We start from the raw sequence: 16,542 nt of genomic DNA, 5'->3' as shown, positions 1-16,542 counted from the left end.
CCTCCTGGCCCAAATGCCTGAAGGAACACCCTGATCTTTAGCGTTTTTGGTGAAAGCCTTATAGAGTTGGGGGCCATCTGGTTCTCCGAAGAGATGCTGTTCCACAGGGGAGGAGCTGTGGCAGAGAAGGCTCCGTCTGGGCCTGACAAGATGACTCTGACTCAACCACATGCCACCTCCCAGGAGGACCTAATCAACGAAAGACCTGGAACTACAATGCAGGAGGCTGATCTCATAACTCCAAGGACCTTGCCTGCTCCATCGGGGCCAACAGGTTCTTCTGAAGCAACTGGACAAGGCCAGGCCTCAGGTAACTCCACGAGAGCCATGCAGCTAGAATCCATAATAGATGCCCAGAAGAATCCTCACAGCAGGACCTTCAGCTGGCTCTCTGAAGGTGCAATAAGGGTGGGGAAATAAACTTTGGCTCTTGACCATGTCTGGTTAAGTCTGTTCTTTGTGTTCCTTCAGCAGTGCTCAAGACTTGTCCGTTCTTCCAGATAAACCGGACAAAACACAACTAGATGAACTAGTTCTACTTTACTGCAAAGCTACTTTAACAGAACCTTGCAAGTCTGAAGTTACAAACTTTTTAATCACCCAATTAGAGAGTGTTGTTCCTAAGTTTCTTCCTCTGACCCTTAAACCACCGGAGGCTCTGTCCTCTCTTCTCTGATTGTTTCCTAGGCAGCAGCTTTTCTCTTCTTTCCCCAAGATCATCCAAACATTCCACCACAAAGCATTTCTGATGATGCTCCGTCACCCAGAAATCCTTTGATAACTAAGGGGCCCTCTGGGATACATATGCATAATCGTCTGCACAGGTGCAATCTGAGTCAAGGTGTCAACTCGCAAAGCATCCCTGGCCTGCTCTTGAGTTGCCATAGGCCAAGGGGGATGGTGAAACAGCATGGCAGCCAAAGACAGATGCACATTCCATGCTTATCTCTCTCAAGGCTGTATCCCAGGGTTGCCCACAGCAGCTGGAGGGGAGTGGCCTCTACAACCCCACGAAATTGCTCCGTTGGTGAATGTGATTGATGACACACCCTTGGGGAAGGAGGAAACAGGGTCATAATTGGGGCATAAATTACGTAAGGTCAGAGCTGGCTTCATTTGGGAACGTGCCAACATGAAGCTCCTAATAAATAACTGGATTTCTTTTGAAGCTCGCTCAAGGCTCATGATTTAATTAGGGCATCTGTCAGAACCCTGACACAAGGACGTCATTGTCCTTTCATTCCAAGCTGCAGCAAAGACCTGACTCAAACTGGGCATCAGAGCCTCAGAATAACCCTAAATCAACCTCTGAAACCCAATAAGGTCCATTTGGTGCCTAGGGTGAACCAATCAAGTAAATTATACTTTGTAGGAGGAGAAGAAGCAGAATCAAGGACAGAGTCAAGGGAGGACTCAGGCTAGAATTGTTACATGTCCACAAACATTCCAAGTCCAGCCCCTTTTGAATTCTGGTGAGTCTTATTTAGCATCAATTTACTGCCTCGAGCATAGTGGTGCAGTGGTTAGAATGCAGTATTGCAGGCTAATTCTGCCGACTGCCAGGAGTTCAATCCTCACCAGCTCAAGGTTGACTCAGCCTTTCATCCTTTCGATGTCAGTAAAATGAGGACCCAGATTGTTGGGGGGTGAGTTGCTGACTCTGTAAACCGCTTAAAGAGGGCTGTAAAGCACTGTGAAGGGGTATATAAGACTAAGTACTATTGCTATTGCTGACCATTAGTTGATTAGATTCTTGTGTATAGATTTCGGCAATAAATCTTCTTAACTGGAATTTAATACATGGTCCTGATTCTCCCATAGTGGAGAACAGTTGTCAAAGAATGTCAAAGCCAACATGAACAAGTCCCTGACAAGATTAGGGTAATATCCCCAACTCCACATCATATTGGCAGTGCTCCAAAATAAAAAGGGTACACTCTAAATCTCCCTAGATAAAGTAAGGGGCCTCGGCTCTCAGTACTCATAATCCTGCAAATTGGAACCCAGTTTTAATTCCTCCATTTTCCATTCATTCCATTCAACTAGAATTGCTGGTTGGTTTTGTTTTGTTTTTTTAAATCAAAGAAATCCCAGCTTTCTGCCAATTCTATGCACAGAAGGGGGGAAAAAGTGTTATGCTTCTGAAAACTTAAGATTTTCAGATTATCACCTTTATTTTACTGCAGAGAGAGAAGAAAAGCATCAGCGATCACTGTGGACCATACCTTGTGCAAATTACATCCTTTATTGTGTCATGACTTTAAATACAGTTTTTCCATCTGGATTCCCCTGGTAATTGGCTTCTATTTCAGTGCTCGTCAAGCACTGAAATAGAATATGAGCCAGCAGCGTGCAACAGCTGCCAAAAAACCCAACACAGTTCTAGGCTGCATAAACAGAGGGATAGAATCAAAATCACGTGAAGTGTTAATGGCACTTTATAATGCCTTGGTAAGGCCACACTTGGAATCCTGCATCCAGTTTTGGTCGCCACGATGTAAAAAAGATGTTGAGACTCTATAAAGTGTTTTGGTGGGCGTGGCAGGGGAAGGATACTGCAAAATTTCCATCCCACTCTGGGGCCAGCCAGAGGTGGTATTTGCCAGTTCTCCAAACTACTCAAAATTTCCACTACCGGTTCTCTAGAACCTGTTGGAACCTGCTGGATTTTAACCCTGACAAGAAGCAATGGGTGGAAACTAATCAAGGAGAGAAGCAACTTAGAACTAAGGAGAAATTGCCTGACAGTTACAACAATTAATCAGTGGAACAACTTGCCTCCAGAAGTTGTGAATGCTCCAACACTGGAAGTTTTTAAGAAGATGTTGGATAACCATTTGTCTGAAGTGGTGTAGGGTTTGCTGCCTAAGCAGGGGGTTGGACTAGAAGACCTCCAAGGTCCCTTCCAACTCTGCTGTTCTGTTCTGTTCTGTTGTTTTGTTCTGTCTGTTCTGTTCTATTTAATGGAATTTCATCCAACCGCATCTGCCTTCTAAGAGCATCTCTCCAGTCCATCACACTTCAGGAATCCCAACGCAACCGCTCCAGCTAAAAGGACACAGGAGCAATTGTGTTGGGTCTCGGTTGCCTTGCTTTATAAACTGCAGGGTAAATCCAAGATAAATAATCAGGGAAACGTGGAATCCATTCAAATCCTGTTATCGATGCTGAGGAAACAATATTATGATCTCAGTTCTTTAAGTGGGAAAACATTCGGTCAAAGCTCCCCTCCTCAAATGTCCATTTCACACAAAACGCTATTAATTTGCTCTCGGAATAACAGCAAAAAATTTTTTTTTAAAAAAAATAGGACCCTCAGCAGCAGATAAACATCTACTAGGCCTGCCAAACTTCCTTAAAACGTAGCCAGGAGCTCGGACTGCATTTCACTCTTTGTTTTCCCCCCTCCCCAGCACGAACAATCCTCATCCATATTTTTGTGTGGTTTTTCTTAATCATGCTGGAAATAAAAGAAACAGGCATTCAAAAACACGGATTGTTACGTGTAGTCCAAATATTTGATAGCTTAGATTTTTCAGAAAACAGGTCTAAAACTAATACTCTCTCTTCCCCCATTGCGATATTAGTGGGAAGATGCCAGTTGCAGGATTCGGGGCGGGGCGCAGGATTAAAATGGCTATGGCTGCCAGGAAGCAGATGTGAGTGAATGCAGTTAGTTCTCCTGAATCTCTCTCTGACTTCTGATGCCACTTTATCAAGGTATCTCCTGATATTCAGAGAATCTCGAACACAGGGCCTTTCCCATTGGGTTTTTTTTTTTAAAAGCTTTCCTGTGACTGCTGGGGAACTCTTCAGATCAGTATTACACCACTGTTAAGAAGAAGTAAGAGATTTCAAAACACATTCTGCCCTGAACTGAACGTCGATATGTACAACTTAATCATGTTCCTGTTTATTTTATGGAGATGGGTGTGGTGGTTGCTGATAGCTTTGATCCCTTGGGGAAAATGGAGAAAAAACATCTAATTAATCAATCACAACACTGGAAACCAACTTCCTTGATCGCTAGGCTAGGTGAATGATAGGATCGACAGAGGCTTTCAATACTGCTGATTTGGATGTGTTTTGCCATTCAATCCAATCTGTGTTTGCTTAGGAAGAAGGAAACAAATTCAGGCGCTCTCCTTGAAGCTTGCTGTGAAGTAACCATGCATAAAAACACCGCTCGGACTTTAATATAGAAATATCTCTGGTTGTTGCGCAAGCCAGTTTCTCGAGTCAAGGCACCAGTTTCGGAAAGCTATATACTGCTTCCCTATGATTAATCTTCCCCCCCATCCACACGAACCTCAGGAGACAGTGGTAATATTTCGGAAGACCCCTCTGTATTAAAGAAAACAGATTTGAGCCCATAAGGAAACATGAGCATAAGTCAGACAAATAACAGACTAATAGAATAACATTAATAGAAATACAGGGACGCGGTGGCTCAGTGGCTAAGACGCTGAGCTTGTCGATCGAAAAGTCGGCAGTTCAGCGGTTCGAATCCCTAGTGCCGCGTAACGGGGTGAGCTCCCGTTACTTGTCCCAGCTTCTGCCAACCTAGCAGTTCGAAAGCACGCAAAAAATGCAAGTAGAAAAATAGGGACCATCTTTGGTGGGAAGGGAACAGCATTCTGTGCGCCTTTGGCGTTGAGTCATGCCGGCCACATGATCACGGAGACGTCTTCGGACAGCGCTGGCTCTTCGGCTTTGAAACGGAGATGAGCACCGCCCCCTAGAGTTGGGAACGACTAGCACATGTGTACGAGGGGAACCTTTACCGTTAGAATAACAGAGCTGGAAGGGACCTTGGAGGTCTTCTAGTCCAAACCCTGCTCAAGCAGGCAAGCCTATACCATTTCATACAAATAGTTGTCCAATCTCTTCTTAAAAACTTCCAGTGTTGGAGCACCCAACTGATGAATTGTTCTCAAGTGTCAGGAAATTTCTCCTTAATTCTAGGTTGGTTCTTTTTTGTTTTTTTATTAATAATACAATTAAAAACATTGGACATGGTTTGACATTTCCGGTTTAGACATTTCCGTCAGATTTTACCTTACAACTAACACAATTCCTTTATGTTATACAAATATATACCTTGTTTCACAATTCAAACATGAAAATTCTTAACGTCTATAGAACTTACATCCATAACAATTTCATTCCTATCTCTTTCAAGAAACTAACATATAGATTTCTAGTAGGAGCCTGGAGGTGCAGTGGACTAAACTACTGTTAAAGTAGTATTTAGCTGCCAGCTGCCTGCAATTACTGCAAGTTCAAATCTCACCAGGCTCAAGATTGACTCAGCCTTCCATCCTTTCGCGGTAGGTAAAATGAGGACCCCGTTTGTGGGGGCAATAAGCTGACTTTGTATAAAAAAGAACACCGCTTGGGGGGGCCGAAAAGCCCTACTAAGCAGGTATATACAAAAGTATGAAGGCTATTGCTTAAAAGCATTGTAAGCCGCCCTGAGTCTCTGGAGAAGGATTTCAAAATGCTGCCCTCCATCCCAGTTTCTCTTCCATTTTCTAGACACAGTGTGAAATGAAATTCACACTGTGGTCTCTCCTTTATTTTTTCAAGGATTCTTAGAAGTCTCATGCATTCTTGGAAGTACAGATATTGCCAGAGGCTGGTACATTTTGTTGTGACAGGGCTGGTTCCCCACCGTCATTTCTTCAAGATAAAGGGTGCACCAAAAGAGGCATTAGAACATGTGTGTAAGAGCCTTGGTGGCGCAGCAGACTAAAGTACTGTTAAGTAACACCAGCTGCCTGCAATTACTGCGAGTTCAAATCTCACCAGGCTCAAGGTTGACTCAGCCTTCCATCCTTTCGAAGGTAGGTAAAATGAGGACCCGGTTTGTGGGGGCAATAAGCTGACTTTGTATAAAAAAGAACACCGCTTAGGGGGGGCCAAAAGCCCTACTAAGCAGGTATATACAAAAGTATGAAGGCTATTGCTTAACGCATTGTAAGCCACTCTGAGTCTCCGGAGAAGGGCGGCATATAAATCGAACCATTAAATAAATAAATAAATTTCTAAACTTTCAACTCATCAGTAATCCTTTATCCCGGCAATCTTCCTCCTCTCCAACCAATAGTATAATTTATTCCAGATTTCGTAGTATTCTGTTTCGCTCTTAAATTCCAGGTTGGTTCTTGATTAGTTTCCATCCGTTGCTTCTTGCCCTGCTTTGGAGAATAAGTCAATCCCCTCTTCTCTTTGACAGCTGCTCAAGTACTGGAAGACTGCTTATCATATCATCCCTAGTCCTTCTCTTTGTTAGGCTAAACATACCAGTTCCCTCACGTTTCTAGACCCTTTATCGTCTTTGTTGCTCTTCTCTGCACTCTTTCTAGAATCTCCAAGTGTCTCCAAGTGTGGCTTCACAGGTGCAGTGTAAAATGATACAAACACTTCATGTGATTTTGATCCTATCCTTCTTGTTGATGCAACAACCTAGGACTGCATTGGCCTAATGCTGAAATCTATCATCAAATAACAGAGTTAATTCTCCCCATTACACATTATAATTGGACTCGAGCAAAGAGCACAAAGTCCAAAAGCTGTTTCCACGTAGAAACAAAATTAATTGTGTTCTTTCTTTTCCTTTTTTTTTTTTTTACTTTAATCAAAGCGGTCAATTTTTCCATCTCTGCTAAATCAATCAACAACGAAACCTTGATTTGGGGTTTTGCTGATTAGATAGGTTTGCTATTATAGAAATTGCTGGTGCCTATCTATATATATATATTTACGGGATACGGTGGCTCAATGGCTAAGACGCTGAGCTTGTCGATTGAAAGCTCGGCAGTGAATCCCTAGTGTCGAGTAACGGAGTGAGCTCCCGTTACTTGTCCCAGCTTCTGCCAACCTAGCAGTTTGAAAGCACGTAAAAAAATGCAAGTAGAAAAATAGGGACCACTTTGATGGGTAGGTAACAGTGTTCCATGCGCCTTCGGCGTTTAGTCATGCTGGCCACATGACCATGGAGACGTCTTCCGACAGTGCTGGCTCTTCGGTTTTGAAACAGAGAAGAGCACTGCCCCCTAGAGTCGGGAATGACTAGCACATATGTACGAAGGAAACCTTTACATCTATCTATCTATCTATCTATCTATCTATCTATCTATCTATCTATCTATCTATCTATCTATCTATCTATCTAAATGGCTCTGTGTGAGAGAGAGAGAGAGAGAGAGAGAGAGAGAGAGAATGTGAGTATGTTCCAGCATAACTCTGGAACACCTCAACCAATTTCAATCAAACTTGGTACAGAGATGACTTACTCTCTGGAAAAAAATACTGTGGGGGACACCCCTAACGCCCCTCGGGGTGAATATAGTGGCTGTGCCGCCTAGCTGATTGGTCCCAATGGCCCACAGTGACCATGCGCCACCTGCTGGGCCATTCCAGACGGTGAGGAAAACTGTTGCCGCCAGATGGGTGTCAGCCTAGGTGATTACCGCAGCGGCTGGCCCTGCGCAGCCCCAACGCCGCCGGGCACCGGATGGTGGTTACCAGTGGGTGTGGGCAGCCAGATGGACAGGGGGTTGGGCCCAAAGACTTATATTGATTTTGTGTATGATTTTACTTTATAATGTACATACTGTATGTATACTTTTAAAAGCCTGTAAGGAATGGGATACCTGGGCAATGCCGGGTTGTCAGCTAGTTATTATATAAAAGTAAAAGTTGAGGTTTTATGTTACTACCTTATTCTATTGCACCAAAAGGAGTCGTAAGTCTTTTTCTTTTTCCTCTCCATCCTACACTTTTTCTCTCCCCCTCCCCTTATTCTCATTTTTCATTGTATTTCTGTATTCTACATGTTGATAAACAAATAATTTAATTTAATTAAGTAAGGTAATAATTTAACATTTAATGCAGCACAATTTCTGACTAAAATGGGCTGACTGAGATCGGCTTATGTGGGCCTGATTGGGGTAGATTTCACGGGTGATAAAGAAATATAATTTTATGTCATTTTATTCTATTTTACATATTTATGTATTAAAATTATTGTATTTTATCCTATAACTATTGTATTTGACCCCACTCTCATTTTAAATTGTTTGTTTGGAATTTTATTGGAAACATGTATTTGAATCTCTACATTGATATGGCCTATAGGCTAATCAATAAATAAATATAAAAGCCAAATACCACTCACTCATCACGAAATCTCCAGAACAATAAAGCCTACAAACTTGAAATTTGGCACATATGTTCCTCTTGGCTTCTAGGTGCTCGCTAAGAAAGGATTTTTTGAAATGACCATCCGATCATTAGTATTTCATATACAGTGTTATATTCACATGCTCTGATGCTAAGGAGTTAGACTTTCTACTCCCCCCCACCTGAAAGGAACTCTGTCCCAACTGCCAGTTGCCTTATATTAACACGCTCTGATGCTACCCCTTGGCTAAACCGGGCATGGGCGTGGCCAGCGTGTGACTCATCCTGCCTCCGGGCTGGGACATTCTACTCCCCCTCCCCCTCTGTTCCAACTGCCAGTTGCCTTATATTAACCTGCTCTGATGCTATGCAGCTACACATTCTACATTAAGTTTCAGGCTTTAAGTGTCAATTTATCACATCTGATCATATAGTTCTGTAGCGAAGCACGGGCATCCAGCTAGTCAATAAGTATAAATATATAATAAAATATTGAAAGGGGAAAAAAAGGACTTGAGCAAAGAGAAAAAAAAGGGAAAGGTTCAACGGTAAGAAAGCAAAACAAGTTTTCAGTGTTGTTTACTATACCTGCAGCAGGACGGTTCCTCCAGGGATTGTCAGCTGTAAACAATACTTTGGGGCATTTTCCCAAGAGAGCAACTGAATATCTTCAATTGAACTGTAGGAAATGGAGCTTTCCATGTACCCAGTTGGCTGCAAAAGAAAAAAAAAAGGGGAGGGGAATGTGATTCAGCGTCACACTTTTTAAAACAAACTTAACAAGGATTCGTAATAATGTTTATTCCGTCAAAATTTAAAAATACACAACCCAAAGGTACAATCCAAGGGGTAAGAGAAAATACTAAGATAACAAGGGAGTTTCTATAATAACATTGCTGTACGTGACGCTAATATGATGGTATGATAATAAACGGTGTAAGTATAAATCTAAACTGTTAGAATCTATAGTGTAAAAATGTGTATCATCTAAAACAAGATAGCATATCATTAGCAGGAAGCGATGAATAAAATGTGTTTATCTCTGTAAAGAAGGATTAAGAACCAGGCTGTTGCCAAGAATTAACCATTTATAAATATTAAAAAAAAATTAATTACAATGAAAAATACAGTGAAAAAAATTTATAATCAAGGAATGCATTGAGTGGTATTTACATTTTTGTATAAAGTGGGTTTGTTACATCAACCATGTGTGCAATGCATGATAAATATACCCAATTTTTGCACCAAGGCATTTTAAAAGTTTGTGCTAAGAAAGAAAGATTTACACAGTTGCCAATTGTATGAGACTGAATTATGGAAATATAAACAGACACACAGTGTGCATTTGGGTATGCAAGCGAGACAGACAGACAGACAGACAGACGTACATACGTACTTTAGACAGGAGTCCCCAACTCCCAGGCCGTGGCCCATTAGGTAAAGGTATAGGTTCCCCTTGCTAGCCGTTCCCGATTCTAGGGGGCAGTGCTCATCTCCGTTTCTAAGCTGAAGAGCCAGCACTGTCCGAAGACGTCTCCGGGGTCATGTGGCCAGCATGACTAAATGCCAAAGGCGCATGGAACGCTGTTACCTTCCCACCAAAGGTGGTCCCTATTTTTCTACTTGCCATTTTTCGAACTGCTAGGTTGGCAGAAGCTGGGACAAGTAACGGGAGCTCACCCTGTTACGCGGCACTAGGGATTCGAACCGTTGAATTGTCGACCTTTTCGATCGACAAGCTCAGCGTCTTAGCCACTGAGCCACCGCGTCCCTATGGGCCATGGCCCATTACCGGGCACCGAACTGATCGGAATCTAGCCACAGAAGTGGCGGGAGAATATGCGCGCGCGCACACGCATCCCGTCTTGTACGAGCAGCGGGCAAACACAAGCGCACTCTGTTTCCACGAGCAGCGGGTGCAAGTCCCTACCGCTTGCGTAATGGAGCTGTGTGTGTGCATACCTGATCTCCTCTCTTCCCTTCCCACCCACCCACCCCCCGCTAGTCCGCAAAGACAGAAAGATTGGGGCACTCTTCCCTAGCACATATACACAAACACAAAGGTAGGCCAATAAATAACTTGTAGCCAATATATACTGTTATAAGACAGTGATGGCAAATCTTTTCGGCACCGGGTGCCCAAACAGGAACATGCATGTGTGTGCGCCAGCTGGACAGTGCGCTGGCACATGCATGTGCGCCAGCCAGCTGGGTTTGGCGCACACTGGAGCACTGGAAACCCAAAAACCAGCTGGCCGGTGCACACATGCCTGGTTTTTGGCCATTTTCAGGCCGTTTTGGGGCCAGGTTTCAGGCCATTTTTCGGACCATTTTCAGGCCGTTTGGGGGCCAGGTTTCAGGCCGTTTTTTGGGACGCTTTTGGCCATTTTTTGGGCTGTCTTCAGGTGCTCTGACACCCTCGAAGACCAGCTGACCAGTGTGCATGTGCGCGCTGGAAACCAGAAAAGCAGCTGGCGACTGCGCGTGTGCCCACAGAGAGGGGCCATAGGTTTGCCATCACGGTTATGCTTTTTTTTCTTTTTCTTTTGGTTTATTGTGTGTCACACTGTTTGATCTGGGCAGCCTCATTAAAGTTTATAATGAGCAAAGAAACAAACAATTAAAAGATGTCACTGTCACCTCTCAATTCCCAAACTATGATTGGAAAGCTATCAACATTCCTGCAAGAACCACAGCGGAGTCTAATACAGTGCAACATTACACTGTTACTTCCCCCCCAAAAGAGGGGTTTTTTTTTGTTTAGGATCTCTGTGTGTTCTTTGGCATTCGACTAATTGCTTTCTGGTTTGCAAAGGACTTTGACTGTGGGTTAGAGCTGTTGTTGTCTCATACTTTTCTCATGGAGTGGAGAAAGAACCTTCTTTTACCTTCAAACAAAGAGCCGGTTACACCGAAAGCTCGTTAACTTTCTGTTTACCCATTTACCCAGACAATTATTTCACGCTTCTAAATGGTCCCTGGGGTTCCTCCTGACTTACTTCCTACGTCATCCTGTATCTACTGGAGTGCAATTATCTTGTGCACTCAGGAAATTCGAAACCCGAGATCTCCCACTGAAAGAGTTCTATTTAAAAAAAAAAAAGTTCTGCAAGGGGAATCTTGCACCGCTCAAAAGATGCCATCTCCGAAAAACACAGGAAGAAATGAGCCAGGGGGAGGAAGAGGGAGGGAATTGTGGACAGCAGAGGGGCAAATTTTCCATTCTGTCATGCGTGTCAGTAACTAACTGTAGTCTTTAAAGTTAAACATAAAGACATCTGAATGACCCAGTCTTGGGAAAATGAGCTGAACCCACCAGGAGTGTGTAGTCCAACTTCGTGTGTGTGTGTGTGTGTGTGTGTGTGTGTATGAATATGGAATAGTTTGCCATTTTTCTTAAGGTTCATGCAAGTTAAGAACCTCTGCATAAGGACTCTCAGTCAGCTATCTTTAAGGGTAAGCAAAATGTCCTAATGGTTAAGAGCCATAAGGCTGAGGAATCAGGAGGAGGAGGAGGAGGAGAAAGAGAGGAGGAGGGGAGGGGGAGGAGGAAGAGGAGAGGAGGGGGAGGAGGAGGAGGAGAAAGAGAGGAGGAGGAGAAGGGGAGGAAGAGGAAGAGAAAGAGAGGAAGAGGAGGAGGATGGGGGGAGGAGAGGAGGAGGAGGAGGAGGAGGAGGAGGAGGAGGAGGAGGAGGAGGAGGAGGAGGAGGAGGAGGAGGAGGAGGAGGAGGAGGAAAGAAAAGGTACTGATCACACTCAGGGTCCTGAAAAAGAAACTCATCCGTTTCTCAACTAATACATGTTGCTCACCGCGACAACTCATTGTGACAGTCTTTCTATGAATAAGCAAGGCCTTAAAGAACAGCCATTTTGTGCAAGCCCCCACAAGAATTTTGGAGGATGGAAGAGAAGCCTAGACAGAAGACAGCAGCAGAAAGCAACTGCCCTGTATTTTGCTACAGGAACGAACCAGAATTCGTTCCTTCGGGCTAAGGAGGATGCTTGGAGCTCCCATGTTCCTCCAGACAAGCTTAGCCACATGACTCTCGCCCTCCCCACAGTCCTGGCACAGAAGGGCGGAATTGGTTCGCGAAGCCAGGAAATGTCTCACAACGGAACCAAAACAATCCGGCTGCCGGAATCAGCGTTTCCTTTTGATTCACAAGCGAGCTTGATTCTCCTGGCGTGGCAATGCCCATTAGCGTTACCACCTTGAGGGCTTATTTTACTGAACTTTATTACCTTACTTAAAAACTGCGACCTTAAAGGCACTTTCAAGCATCAAGATGGCTGTTCTCTCCCCATTTTTCCAGTGGGAATACTACAGAAAAGGATAATTTTTGGACACAAAAGACAAAAAAGCAAAAAAAAAAAAAAACTTTTTGGAAGTACAGTACTTTTTGTACGACTTGCAACAGTTCATTTAGTGACCCTTCAAAGTTACAATGGCACTGGGGGGGGGGGGAAAGTGACTTATGACCATTTTTCAAACTTATGACCGTTGTGGTATTCCTCAGGGTCACGTGATTTATATTCAGAATGCCTGGCAACAGGCTCATATTTGTGAGTGTCCTGGGATCTGCTTTTGCGACCTTCTGACACAAGCAAAGTCGATGGCGGAGCCAGGTTCGCTTAACAAACCCGTGGTTACAAATTTAACAAGTGCAGTGATTCAGTTAACAAACGTGGCAAGAAAAGTCATAAGACGGGGGCAAAGCTCACTTAACCAATTTCTCACTTAAGCAACATGAATGTTGGGCTCAATTGTGGTCGTAAGTCGAGGACTACTTGCATTCCTTTTTGTCTTATCTGCTGAACTCTGTTTATTTAAACTATAAACTCAGACAGACACTGTCTGTGTCCTGGCCTGCAACTGCCCTGTTAAGACTCTTGAGTGAGGTCTAGGACTTTTAGGCTCCTACCGTTGGCTGCGCCTTCTTCTCCTCCAGGGTTCCGCCTCCGCGCATTATCCACCAGCGTTTCTCCTCGGCTGGCCCACCCTCATTCTTTCGCCCTGGCCAATGGGCCTCGGCCCCTCCGTCCCAGGCCCTTTGCCGCAGCCCATTCTCTGAAATACAGTTCACCCCGGGCTTTTGGGTGCATGGGACAGTTCGCCGCCAGCCAATCGGCTGGCTGCCAAGCCACGGCACGATCGATGCAGGGGATGGGAGGCATTGGGAGAGGTGCTGCATCCAAATGGCCTCAGGTGCTTGTTAGGAGAAAGAAGGGGAGGGATGGAAGCTCCCCTGAACCTGATTGTGCCTCCCTGACACTGAAAGAGAAGAGCGGGGAGGGGAGGGGGCTAAATAACCCAGCTTCATCCAAAGGAGTTTTTGTTTCGGGTGGGTATCTTAGCCTTAGAAGGAGAGAGGGAAGGAGGAAGGGAAGGGAGAAAAGAAAGAAAAGAAAGAAAGGAAAGGAAAGGAAAGGAAAGGAGGAAGGAAGGAAGGAAGGAAGGAAGGAAGGAAGGAAGGAAGGAAGGAAGGAAGGAAGGAAGGAAGGAAGGAAGGAAGGAAGGAAGGAAGGAGAGAGAGGATGTGGGTGGGCCAGTCAAGGAGAAAAGCTGGTGGATAATGCATGGAGGTGGAACCCTGGAGAAGAAGAAGGCACGGCCAACAGTAGGAGCCTAAAAGTCCATTCCACTTGAGAGAGACTCCTAGCTCATCCTTAAAAACAAACCAATCAACAGAGGAGAACCTGAACCCAGGACCTTCTCTACGCAAAAATAGCTGAGCTGTGGCGCTCTTCCTGTTAATAAACTTAATATTTTCCAGAGACTGTTTAGCTGGACTGCTTTGCATTGTGTTTTCTAAAGAAAAGCCAGCATTCCCCCCCACCCCACCCCATTTTCAGAGGGAGGTTTATAAATTGTTGACATATAAATCTTCACGGCTTGGAGGTCATAGGCCGACTCTGGCTCCATGACAACTATAATGCCAAAAACGCTATTCATCATTGACCCGGGAAAAATAGGGTCCAACTGGAAAACATGGTTTCTCTCAAGACTTTTTTTGGGGAAGCTCCAGCAGTTGTTTCGCCCAACCTCAGAATTCAATAGACTCCTTCGAAATATCCGAGGTGGTTTGCAATAGTAGGAAATATCGGCAGCTTTTTTCCCCCCTTCTGGAAATCCGTTCCTACTCCCACACCATTCAAATTGTATAGCTAAATGTCTGTAGAGATTCTTGGCCATCCAGGTCATGGTTGTCCTAAAAGGGGCATTTTCAGGAGGCAACTGGACTTTCTTGTTTTTTGTTTTGAAGACGTTTCGCTTCTCATCCAAGAAGCTTCTTCAGCTCAGACAGGATGGTGGGGAATGGAAGGATTGATATTCCTTGCAGACAGCTGGTCATTTGCATCCTTTTTGAGGGTCGTTGAGGCCACTTGGAGGTTTATCTGTGTCCTCAGAGTCACCTGAGTGGTGCTCCTGGTTCCTGCGGTCTGCAATTTTTTTCTCTCTGGAAATCCATTCCTTATTCCCACACCCTTCAAAGGGCGTTCATCCCAAATTGTATGGCTAAAAGTCTGTAGAGATTCTCAGCCATCCAGGTCATTGTTGTCCCAAAGGTGCTTTTTCAGGAGGCAACTGGACTTTCTTGTTTTTTCTTCGAAGACGTTTCGCTCCTCATCCATAAAATCAGCGGTGGGTTTTAAATTTTTTTACTACCGGTTCTGTGGGCATGGCTTGATGGTCATGTGACAATTCTTTAGGATTTAACAGAGGTACTGGTCTACCAGGCTTTTAACTGCTTGCAGAGCTGTACCGATTTACCCATTCATTTTTTGCAGGCACTCATGTATTTTTGCAGGCACCGGTCTACTCATTGTTTGCTTTTACCGCTGATCAGCTGTAGGGCGGCCCTTTGAAGCCCCTCGGCAAGAGTTTAAACAGGTTTAGGGGATTCCACTGAAGATCTTACCTAGCCTGGTAATGAAACGTTCGGAAACAAACTCACAAGCTTGGAGAATGAATCTTTACCCTCACATCTAAGATGGCTTTGTGTCCTGGGAATTGCTGTCCCAGGACTTCTGCAAGGAAACAAGCGGGTGAAGATGGGTTTAAGATAAAGAAACCATCTAAGATGTCTGTGATGAAAGAATTTCTACTTGATTGGTTCTTCTTTCTTCATCTGGATTGGTGTGTCCCAAAAGTGCTTTTCCAAAAGGCAACTGAACTTTCTTGTCCAAACACGTCAACTTTGTGGACAGGAACATTAAGTTCACACAGGAAGATGTTAAGGAAAATAGTTTGGCTTTCCTGAACTGTGCAGTGCACATTAAGGAAGGCAGAAGCCAAAACACTGAAATGAAACAGAAAACTCACCCGAAAACAAGAAAGTTCAGTTGCTCTTTGGAAAAAGCACCTTTGGGAGAACCATGACCTGGATGATTGAGAATCTCCATAGACATCTGGATCAGCGTGTGCTCTTCAACCTTAGCCAACAACCCACTTTTTTTATTTTTAAAATCATCTCTTTTGTTTGGAGAAGTCTTCCCGTAACTCTCAACATGTATTTTAAGCTCTTCTTTCCAAAGGAACATCTTACTTTTGGTCTCAGCACAAATTCCCTTTTGGTAGCTGAATCAATTCAGCTCTGGCTCCTTGCCATCAATAGCACTTCACTCCAGTGTTCACCCAAAGCACCGCACCAGGAGGCTGAAGCAGACCCCAAATCAGAATTTCTGTCCCCCTCTGACCCACACAAGAAGACCCCGAAGGGGGAGACTCTCTGCAGCAACACAAACGTACATTGCACGTATCCGGCCCAAGGGCCATAGTTTGAGGACCCCTGATTTAGTGCAATATTAAAAAAATGCAAACAATTTTTCTGTGGAACACCAACATTTTCTCATGGACCACCAGTTGGTGACCGCTGGACTAGAAGACCTCCAAGGTCTCTTCCAACTCTGTTACCCTGTTACTTCTGTTATCTCCGGCAATCTCAGCTGCAGCTACTTTCTGCCCCAGTCTATCTTCCCACTGCTCTTATTTATTCATGGTTTCATGGTCACTTATTTGAAAGTTTATGAACTTGGTTCTGTTTCTTCAACCACATAAAGGAGTGTTGCAAAATACAGAGAATGTACCCAACCCAAGAGGCCAAAGAAACTAAATTCGGTCACGTAAATTGTCATCAAGCTCCTGAGCTGGATCATTTCAGAAAGACAGAAGAGGAACTGGATTTTCGAACCTAATACGCCAAAAGACGAGCTGGTTTTCGTTAAAATATATTGCCTTGAGCAAAGGATGAGAAGGAAAAGTCCCCGGAGAGCCAGATGGTCAGAAGCGAAGGAGACAAGTGGATGGATGCCACATACTTGAGATCTTCAAAAGGGTTGGCAAAACAGCTTGTG

General features: G+C 44.2%; 1 protein-coding gene across 1 annotated transcript in view; it reads right to left on the bottom strand.

Annotated features, from left to right (window-relative positions):
• Positions 1–16,542, bottom strand: part of CMIP (c-Maf inducing protein) — a 193,585-nt gene that overhangs the window by 78,215 nt on the left and 98,828 nt on the right. Inside the window, exon 2 of the mRNA XM_034425425.3 lies at positions 8,776–8,901. Coding sequence (XP_034281316.1) covers positions 8,776–8,901 — 126 coding nt within the window. The remainder of the gene's footprint in view (positions 1–8,775; positions 8,902–16,542) is intronic.

The sequence above is a fragment of the Pantherophis guttatus genome, chromosome 11, assembly GCF_059756535.1.
Source record: "Pantherophis guttatus breed Tessera chromosome 11, ASM5975653v1, whole genome shotgun sequence".
NCBI lineage: Eukaryota > Metazoa > Chordata > Lepidosauria > Squamata > Colubridae > Pantherophis > Pantherophis guttatus.
This window is presented reverse-complemented; position numbering and strand designations above follow the sequence as displayed.